An 11,320-nucleotide genomic window follows, 5' to 3' on the forward strand; every position below is an offset into this window, starting at 1 on the left:
AGCTTTGTCTGCACGAGGACGCACGAATTCTATGAAATCATGTACCCATTTCACGTATTCTGGCAAAAACCTACCCCGAGCGTTCATCCAATTCTTATCCATGTTCATTAATTATCTTATAGCATGTTCAAGTAAATGGTGTTGATTACATTCTCATAATGTTTATGACGCATGCATCGTGAATCCTAAAATCAACAACTTTTTGTTTAAAAGGTACAGATCATATCTCATTCATGAATGTTGCATTTACATTACAATCAATCGCTCAAATTCCTTCATCATAGTCATTAAAAATTTTGGCAGCATCATCGCATGGCTCTCCAAGTACACGAGATGGAGGAAGTGAAAATGTTGCTAGTTTTCCATCACTAACAAATTGTCACGGCACCCCACTATGCACCCAAAGAACACAAGTAGAGACGCGCACGAAATATATAATGAATGATAGAAATGGTGTATTCTCAAGAGAGGGGGGGGTGAATTGGATATTTAAAAATTTCTTCCTAGGTTAACTTCAAATCACAATCAGTATAGCACAACTTAGGGCCTTTCTAAGAGATAACCAATTCGAATACTAATATTTGGAAATATTCAAATCATACACAACATTCACAATAAATCAAATTTAAACATACATGTGCAGGAAAGATAAATAGAAAAGAGAAAGAGAGACACAACATTTGTTATTGGGATTCAGCCAATCCTACCTACATCCCCGCCTTAAGCCAGCAGCCCAAGGATTCCACTAATGCTCACTTAACGGGTGAAGCGACACCGATTACAACTAGGTCAATTAGCATAGTACTGACCTCAATCTTTACAATCAGGTCAATTAGTGGGGCTGACCTCAATCTACACCTTACCAGGATGGTGCACCTAACTTTCCTTACCGGGTCTAAGCCAATCTAGGACTTTCCTAATCGGGTTTAAATCTATTCGGGACTCTTCACAGGGTGAGTCTCCCTCTTCAGGTCACACCTAGAATACAAATATATTTAATAGAATTTGCGTACAAACAAATGCTTCTAAATTAAGCAAGGATGCACAACATTAAAATCTAATATGCACTCTTATATGATTTTGAAATGAAGCTCATGTAGAGTATAGGTATTCTCTCAAAATATTTTTCAAGTAAAACTTGAGAGTTTGGAAAATGATTTTCTTTTCTAAAATGATTGACGTTTTCAAATTCAAATATAAAAGGCTACCAAACAAAAATGAATATATGCTTTAGCCTTTTTTCAAGAAGCTTTTCAAGCCAATATATATTAATGAATATATGCTCAAAGCTCTAGAATAACCCAAAGAGTTTCTCCAAAAATATACTTCAAGATTAGTAGGAAAAACTAAGATTTTTCGATCAAAATGATTGACCTTTGTACAATAAAAAGAGAAACTTCTCAAGCAAGTATATATTAAATTGATATATGCTCAAGGCTCCCTCTTGTATAACCCAAAGAAATTCTCCAACAAATATATTTCAAGATAAGAGTAGGAGAATATTACGGTTTTTTTCAAAATGATTGACCCTAGTAAAATTAATCCCAAGAAGGCATTCAAACTAAATATATAAGCAAGAATATTAGCCCAAGCCTTCGAGACATTATTCACAAGGAATTTCTCCAAAAAAAAAATATTTTTCCAAATAAAAGAATATGAAAGAAATTTAATCTTTGAAATCATGAAAAATAGAGAGGTCTTCAAGCAATATACAAATAAAGAATGTTATATGCTCAAGCCTTTTCAAATATAACTCCAAAAATATTATCCCCAAAAATGATTTTCAAAAGAAGAGTCTAGGAGAAATTTTAATCTTTGAAAATATATCACAAATGAAAGAAGAAGGCCATCAAGTAATATATATGTATATGATATATGCTCAAGCCTCTTCATATAAAACCCCCAAGAATATTTTCTCCCAAAATGATTTTCAGATAAAAGAAGAGTAGGAGAAAAATGAGAATTTAAAGAACAAATGGGGTATAGAAGTGTGGGAGAATCAAAGAATGATGAACTAAATTAACAAAGGGATTCTCCAACATTTTTCAAGTGTTTTGGGGTTGTATTTATAGGCAAAACCCCCTTGTGACCATTATATAGCCGTTGGGACCTTAAAATATTTTTTTATTTTGAAAACAAGCCGCTTTTTGGCCGTTGGGACGCTTTCCCAAGAAGGTTGGTCGACCAAGCTTCAAGGTTCGGTCGACCGAGGCTTGAAATCCGCGAGCTTCAGTCGACTGTAGTGAAGGTTTGGTTGACCGGCCTCGAGTTTTCTGTGCGGACACTGTTTAGTGTTTTTGCCATAACATTTTCTATACAACTCCAAATTAGATGTTCTTGATATCAATAGAAATAAAAGAGAAAATCCCACAACTTTAATGTTGAACACATTTTAAGATAAGAAGTTTTGGATTGATAAAGATGCCCATCAATGAGATAGAAGAAACATGAAGGGAGTTTTTCTGTTACGAACACATTTCAATGTTTTAGCCATAACGTTTTCTGTGTAACTCCAACTTGGACGTTCTTGGTTTCATACGAAAGCTAAGGCAAAATGCCACAATTTACATGTTGAACATAGTTTGAGATGAGATCTAATTGAGTGAGAAAATTGTTTATTTCTAACGTTCGGTTGATTGGCTGGTTGACTGACCCCTTTGAAAAATTTAGTTTTTGCCTTCTTTTAACTTTAAAACCATTTAAAAACCTTTGTATAAGTTAGAAATTTTATGAAAAGGGTTTTTCATGTTACTTGGAGGTCCTATGGTCAACCTAAGGTCAAGTAGGGTTTCAATTTAAATCATGTAAGATGCATGCACATTCTACCCTAATTACTATTACGACCCATAAAATAAATAAAGTCTTCGTGTCTTCTGCTTCTCAATGCTCCATGGAATATGCCAATTGGTGTTCTTCTCAGTGCTCTTTACGGCCTCCATTTTGCATTCATCAGTTGTGCTTACAGAAATATAAACATGTTCACACTCAGTTACACAAGTGGGATACTGTAGTTTGTCATTATCAAAATAGGGATCGGACTCAAAAAGTCAACAATCTCCTCATTTTTTATGATGACAAACACAGGAGCAAAATTGAGATTGTCTGATACGGCTCTCCTTTACAATATGCATAAATTCAAAATTATATTTAAAAAAGCTCAATCATAAACATGAAGACTTCACAAATTTTCAAGTTGATAGTTAAGCTCAATGGTTTAATGTGCAGTTTATTTTTGAAGCTATTTTAACACTATATTCAAGTTTGTGCATTTGTCATTTTCCATTTTGAATGACAAAAGAGAGAGAGAACAAAATTTTCAAGTTGACAATTAAGCTCAATGGTTCAATATGCAGTTTATGTTTGAAGCTATTTTAACAAAATATTCAAGTTTGTGCATTTGTCATTTTCCATTTTGAATAACAAAAGGCAGAGAGATAAAAGGGGTTTATAATTTTACTCAAGAAAAATCTCCCCCTTTTGTCATCAGCAAAAGGGCTAAAACAAAATTTCTTTGAAAAGAATACTATTTAAAGTCCAAAGCCCTTAAAAACTTTTTTAAAAAATCATGACAAATGAATTTTTGAAACTAAGTAGTACCTGTCATGATTGCTTTTAAGCTTATAGACAAGAAATAAGATTTATAAATTATAAGATCATTCTTTCTAAAACAAAAAAAAATTCCCTTTTGGATATTACTAATAAGTTATGGGGACAATGCTTGCTGAAAAAGAAACTTTAACATTAGAACTCAAGCAAGCAAAGTTTTTCTGGTATACATTCAAGCATGGAACATTTCATAAATTAACTAGAAATAAATGCAACGATATTGATTCAAAAATATCATACAATTTAATTGCAAGATCATATAGCAAAACCTAAGTTGACTTGGGGCTAAATAACATATTTTCATTTAAGATTTTCAATACAATCATCATACTTTAATCTACATGCCACTGAAAATTTAATATAGATTTAAGCAAAAGAATGGGTGGGCACAATAAGATGAAAATTTAAGTTCAAAAGGTCCCCCTATCAATTTGAATATGAGCTTAGATGCTGTTAACTACTTATATTGATACAAATTGTGAAAATTCATTAAACAGTATAAGCAACAATTTAAGCAAATATACTAGATGGTAATTAGGCAATTTTCAATAAGCAGCCAGTATAATCAATCCTATAGGATACACATGCACCAGAAGATTGAAATAAAATTCTGAAAAATATTTGTACATGCCAAGAACAATCCATATCGAAGTATAATTCAATGAAAGACTAGATATGATGTTCAAGATACCAAAAAAAACTTCGGGACTCAAAAACAAAAACAATGAGGCACATGAGTCCATGAGGAAAGTGATTTTAATATTTTTCTTGAGGACGGGGCTTAAGCTCCCCCTATATATTTACATGCATACATGAGTGCATTTTCAAACAAGGATGATGTTCATTTAAAGTGCAATCATCATATATTCATCCTCCAAAAGATTTCAGCAAGTAGCAAATATTAGGCGTTCAACACACAAGCATGACATATTGCATATCTATTCAATGCATGATAACCAATCAAGTAATATTTAGAAATAATAATAATAATAATAATAATAATAATAATAATGGTGATGATGATAGAAGTAATGATAATAATAATAATAATAATAATAATAATAATAATAATAATAATAATAATAATAAAAAATAAAAATAAGAATAAGAATAATAATAGTAAAGTAATAATAATAATAATAATAATAATAATAATAATAATAATAATAATACCCTAATAATAAAATAATAAATAATAATAACAATAAGGATAAAAATAATAACTTTGTTGTATTTGACTCGGGCAAAAATAGGGTGTCTACAGCTACCCCTCTTTGTAGGCTTTGTCGTTTCAATATAATATAACGGTAGGAATTCTCCTATGTTCTTGTAGTGACAAGCCTACAAAGATAAATGATGCGGATTTTGGATTGGGCCAAATGCAACAAGAAGACAAAATGGTCCGTGAAAATGACTTACACTGGATGTAGGAACCCGAGCTATAGTTCACAGAGGGTGACTTGCACCGGGTGTAGGAACCCGAGCTACAGTTTACGAAGGGTTGCTCACACTAGGTGTAGGAACCTAAGCTATAATTCACAGAGAGTGACTTGCACCAGGTGTAGGAACCCAAGCTATAGTTCACGGAGGGTGATTTGCACCATCTGTAGGAACCCGAGCTATAGTTCACGGAGGGTGACTTGCACCTGGTGTGTAGGAACCTGAGCTATAGTTCACGAAGGTTGACTTGCACCGGGTGTAGGAACCCGAACTATAGTTCACGGAGAGTGACTTGCACCGGGTGTAGGAACTCGAGCTATTGTTCACAGAGGGTAACTTGCATCGGGTGTAGGAACTCGAGCTATAGTTTATGGAGGGTGACTTGCACCGGGTGTAGGAACCTGAGCTATAGTTCATAGAGGGTGACTTGCATCGGTGTAGGAACTCGAGCTATAGTTCACGAAGGGTGACTTGCATCGGGTGTAGGTACCCGAGCTATAGTTCATAGAGGGTGACTTGCACCGAGTGTAGGAACCCGAGCTATAGTTCGAGGAGGGTGACTTGCACCGGGTGTAGGAACCCGAGCTATAGTTCACGGAGGGTGACTTGCACCAGGTGTAGAAACCCGAGCTATAGTTTATGGAGGGTGACTTGCACTTGGTGTAGGACCCCAACACCGAAGTATCGGGCATAGGAACCCTAGCGTCGAAGAACGAGGATGATGTGCATAGGGTGTAGGAACCCAAGCACCGAAGCATGAGAATGATGTGCATCGGGTGTAGGAACCCAAGGGCCGAAGTATAAGGATGATGTGCATAGGGTGTAGGAACCCAAGCACCGAAGTATGAAAATGACGTGCCTTGGGTGTAGGAACCTGAGGGCCGAAGTATGAGAATGACGTGCATAGGGTGTAGGAACCCGAGCACCAAAGTATGAGGATGATGTGCATCGGGTGTATGAACCCGAGCGCCAATGTGTGAGGATGACATGCATAGGGTGTAGGAATCCGAGCACGGAAATATGAGGATGACATGCATCGGGTGTAGGAGCCCAAGCTCCAAAGTATGAGAATGATGTGCATAGGGTGTAAGAACCTGAGCACCAAAGTATAAGGATGGTGTGCATCGGGTGTACGAACCCGAGCTCCAAAGTATGAAGATGACGTGCATAGGGTGTAGGAACCCGAGCACTGAAGCATGAGAATGACATGCATCAGGTGTAATAATCTGTGCACCGAAATATGAGAATGACATGCATCAGGTGTAGGAACCCAAGCAACAAAATATGAGAATGACGTGCATCAGGTGTAGGAACCCGAGCACCAAAGTATGAGAATGACGTGCATCGGGTATAAGAACCCGAGCACTGAAGGATGAGAATGACGTGCATCAGGTGTAGGAACCCGAGTACCGAAATATGAGAATGATGTGCATCGAGTGTAGGAACCTGAGCACCGAAGCACACAATAATGACTCAAACATTAGTGAGACAAAGGTGGCTTGGATAATGATGAAAAGAGATATAAGATGAGTATGACAGAATAATGTTATATGATGCATTGAATGTGGCTATCGGTGATGCTATATTGCAAAGGGTGCATGCATGTTGTTTGATGTGATGCCAGAACATAGGGATATGCATGCATGTTGCATGCTATGACATGTGTATTCCTCTTATTATCACTTCCTTTTTCCAATGTGCTTGTAATCAACAACCTTAACTCTAATCTTGGCCATGTTGTCCCTGAATCGGTTCTTCTGAAACTCAATCCAAAACCTGCCCCAGATGAATAGATCTATAACTAATCTTGGCCTGATTTCCTTAATGGAGGTGGTTGACTTGGCTCGAATGAAACTCAATCATAAAACCTGCTCTAGTTGAACGGATCTGTAACTGATCTTAGCCCTATTCTCATATTCCAACCAGATATGAAGGCATCTGACTTGGCTCAACATGACATCTGCCCTAGTTACAATGTGTCGGTAAATGCTCTCAATTTTTACTTCTGATATGAAGGCATCTAAATCAACTCCACTGGAACTTGACATGGATTCTGCTCCATTTATCTATTGTTGACCTTGTCAACATTTCCAATCTTCATGAAGGCACCTGAGCATGGGATCTACCTCAATTATATTTGCTGATCGTGCCTATACTTTTTCAACAGGAAGCATACTGGAAAACCCTTTTGATTACCCTATTCTTGAGAGTTAGAGAAGGTTTGATTTTTTATTTTTTATTTTTTATTTTTTAATAATAAACGACCATGCATTCATAACATCCTTTTGCTAAATCAAAGGATCATATGTGCAAGATTAATGATTTACCAAGCTTAAATGCCAGTTGGAGGGGAAAACTTTATATCAGTATTCAAGAGTCAAAGTACATGGATGTTAAGTTGTCAAGCTTAATCCTTACTTACCTGATCTTTCCCTCTTTCACTGATGGTCCCAATTGAAGGAAGCATTCCTCACTCCTTTTGTCTTATTCTGTCGCGAACCCCTTGGAATCCTCCTCTAACTGCTACCTCTACTCTAATCCAATTCAGTCTATGTTTTGATCTAATGATGGTCTTTAAGACACGGGACGAAACGTAGGCTTAAGGATATAGGTTTTCAAAATAAAAGGGAAACTAAGGCTCAAAAATCTCCTCCCAAAATAACATTTTATGCCCCAATTTGAGTTGAGGCGCTTTGTAAGATATTGACTAAACTTGTCATTTGAACAAGCTGCCTACGTACCTTTTTAGGATCAGGTCATTACGTAGTTCAGACTCAACATTGAGTCTTACAAATCATTAAAGACAACAATATATACCAATCTGGTCAGGACTTTAATTTGGACCATAATATAGGCTGAGGGGTATAGGTTAAAGAAGAAAAAGGTTTAAATAAGGCTCAAAATTACTGATCTTATCAAGGGTAAATTGGCCAAAGATCACATATGAAGTATCTCCCTTGTTTCTTTCTTTATTTTTCTTTTTTTTTTCCTCTCATTTTTTGTATATCTTCTGCTTTTACTACTCCTTTTGCTTTTCCTTTCGTGAAGAACTTTTGGCATTTTATTTGGACCTCATTTGGGACTAATCCTTTTAAAACTGTCGCAGTGTAGGGTGTGATCCTTTGACGGGTTAATCAAGAATTGAATTTTCTAGGCTCAAAAAGGCTTACAAGGGGTTTCTTTTTTACTTTCTTTTTGGGTAGCAGAAAAACGGTCTGCCATCATTTCGATAGCCTTAACCAAATGCTAAGGAACCCAAACCTAGGTTAAATTTTTGGTGAATTGACTTTTAAGAAAAAGGTGGTTTTAACATTCAGGCTTAACTTGGTTAACAAATGGTAAATCATTGTTTGGTTCTTTTTATGAAAACAGGTCGGCCAAAGATGGCCATCTATCATTTGATCAAAACATGAGTGATGAGCAGACATCAGATTTATGAAGCAAACAATCATCTTATTGAATTTCTTTGAGAGTTTACAGGGTTTCTAAGAGAAATATTTCTTTACAACATCTGAGTTTGTGGGGTGCAAAAGATTGGTTCCATCCATATGTGCTAATAATAGGACACCTCCTGAAAATGCTTTCTTTACTACATACGACCCTTCATAATTTGGGGTCCACTTGCCTCGAGGGTCATTATGAATCGGTAAAATATTTTTCAAAACTAGATCTCCTTCTTGAAACCATCGAGGACGCACCTTCTTGTTAAAGGCTCTCATCATTCTCCTTTGGTATAACTGTCCATGAACTATAGTTGCCAATCTTTTCTCTTCAATTAGATTCAACTGGTCATATCTAGATTGCACCAATTCTGCCTTGATTAATTCTACCTCCTTTAGGACTCGTAATGAAGTGATCTCAACTTCTATTGGAATTACAGCCTCCATCCCGTACACCAATTAGAAAGGGGTGGCCCCTGTAGAAGTTCGAACAGTAGTCCTATAGCCTAATAAAGTGAAAGGTAACTTGTTATGCCAGTCTTTGTAGGTCTCTATCATTTTTTTCAAGATGCTCTTAATATTTTTGTTAGCCGCTTCCACTGCTCCATTCTTTTGCGGTCGATAAGGGGCTGAATTATAATGTTTGACCTTGAATTAACTGCACAATTTTGTCATGACCTCATTGTTCAAGTTTTTGGCATTATCTGAGATTATCCTCTTCGACATCCCATACTTACAAATTATTTCTCTCCTGATAAAGCAGTTGATTACATTTTGAGTGACACTGGAGTATGATGCAGCTTCTACCCATTTTTTTGAAGTAGTCAATGGCCATGAAAATGAATTGATGCCCATAACTAGCCTTCGGAGTTATTGGTCCAATCACATCCATGCCCCGGGCTGAGAAAGGCCAAGGCGTAGATAAAACTTAGAGTTAAGTGGGTGGGACTTGTATACGATCTCCATAAATTTGACACTTATGACATTTTCGAACATATTCTATACAATCACGTTCCATGGTCATCTAATAGTATCCACTTCTTAGGATTTTTTGGGCCAGCGAGTGACCTCCTGCATAGGTCCCACAAACACCTTTGTGTACTTCTTGCATGATTTGTCTTGCCTCTTGCAACTCTATGCATCGTAGGAGGGTCATATCATGGTTCCTTTTATACAATATTTCTCCGTCTAAGAAGAATCCCATAGCTAGCCTCCTAATCGTCTTCTGGTAGTTATTGGAGGCTCCTATGGGGTACTCCTTCCCTTGAATGTATGTCTTAATATCATGAAACCTTGGCTCTCCATCAGCTTCTTCTGTTATTACACAATATGCTGGCTCCCTATGCAACCTTATTCGAATGGGTTCAATCTCTATTCCGAGCTCAAACTTGAATAAAGCCACCAATGTTGCTAGCGCATCAGTGATTAGATTACTTTCTCTCGCTAAATGGGAAAAACTGATAGTATCAAATTCCTGCATCATTTCCTGAATGTACTCCTGATACGTTAACTTGGAATCTCAAGATTCCCACTCTCCTGTCAATTGATGAATTACCAGAGCTGAATCTCCATTTACGGTCAATTTTTTAATACCTCGGTCAATAGCTGCTTGTAAGCCTAATACGCATGCTTCATACTCAGCTACATTGTTGGTACACGGAAAGGTGAGTTTGGCTGTGACCGGGTAGTATTTACCCTCTGGTGATATAAGTACGGCCCCTATTCCATGCCCCCATACCTTGGTCGCCCCATTAAATAGCATCATCCACCTGACACTATCCTCCTTTTCTTGATTTATTGAATAAATATCTTGATCCGGGAAGTCAAACTCCATGGGTTGGTAATCATTAATGGCTCTATCAGCCAAATACTCTGCTATAGAACTCCTATTGATGGCTTTCCTCATCATATATGTAATATCGTATTTAGTCAACAACATTTGCCAACGAGCCATTCGTCCCGTTACTGCGGGCTTTTCGAAAACATACTTGATCGGGTCTATTTTAGAAACCAGCCACGTCATGTAATACAACGTGTATTTCCTTAACCTGCTAACCACCCATACCAAAGCACAACATGTTTTCTCCAAGTTAGAGTATCTAGATTCATATTCCGTGAACTTCTTGCTTAGGTAATAAATGGCGCGCTCTTTTCTTCTAAACTCATCATGTTGCCCTAACACACACCCCATGGAATTTTCTGACATTGCCAAGTACAATATAAGAGGCCTTCCAGGTATAGAGGGAACCAATACCGGAGGGCTCAATAGATATTCTTTTATTTTATCAAAGGCTTTTTGACACTTCTTATTCCATTTTTCGGGGTTATCCTTTTTTAACAGTTTAAATATAGGCTCACAAGTAGTAGTCAACTGAGATATGAATCGAGCTATGTAGTTTAATTTGCCTAGGAAACTCCTGATTTCTTTTTTGGTTTTGGGACTAGGCATTTCTCGAATAGCCTTTATGTTATCTGGGTCCACCTCGATCCCTTTCTCACTTACAATAAATCCCAACAGTTTTCCTGAAGAGGTGCCAAATGTGCATTTTTCCGGATTTAATTTCAATTGGCATTTTCGTAGCCTTTTAAATAGCTTCTCTAAGTTCATCACATGAATTTTCTTATCCCGAGACTTAACAATCATGTCGTATACATATACTTCTATCTCCTTAGTCATGGAATATAGTCACCATGGCTCTCTGATAAGTTGCCCCTGCATTCTTTAGACCGAAAGGCATAACCTTATAGTGAAAGGTCCCCCATAAGGTAATGAATGTGGTTTTTTCTTTATCTTCCGAGGCCATCTTAATTTGATTATATCTAGAAAAGCCACC

General features: G+C 36.9%; 1 protein-coding gene across 1 annotated transcript; it reads right to left on the reverse strand.

Annotated features, from left to right (window-relative positions):
• Positions 1-9,510: 9,510 nt before the first annotated feature.
• LOC131162863 (uncharacterized) lies at positions 9,511-10,440 on the reverse strand. Its single transcript, XM_058119467.1, has 2 exons — positions 10,042-10,440; positions 9,511-9,960 (listed from the first exon to the last, which is right to left on the reverse strand). The coding sequence occupies exons 1-2, from the start codon at positions 10,438-10,440 to the stop codon at positions 9,511-9,513; spliced, it is 849 nt and encodes a 282-aa protein (XP_057975450.1).
• Positions 10,441-11,320: the final 880 nt, after the last annotated feature.

Source organism: Malania oleifera, chromosome 8 (genome assembly GCF_029873635.1).
Source record: "Malania oleifera isolate guangnan ecotype guangnan chromosome 8, ASM2987363v1, whole genome shotgun sequence".
Lineage (NCBI taxonomy): Eukaryota > Viridiplantae > Streptophyta > Magnoliopsida > Santalales > Ximeniaceae > Malania > Malania oleifera.

Bases quoted from the DNA above. Each gene is read 5' to 3' on its own strand.
- LOC131162863 (XM_058119467.1), bottom strand. From the start codon at position 10,440: ATGGCTCGTTGGCAAATGTTGTTGACTAAATACGATATTACATATATG. The intron at 9,961-10,041 runs GTAATTCATCAA...GAAATGATGCAG, and splicing joins TAAATGGAGATTCAGCTCTG to GAATTTGATACTATCAGTTT.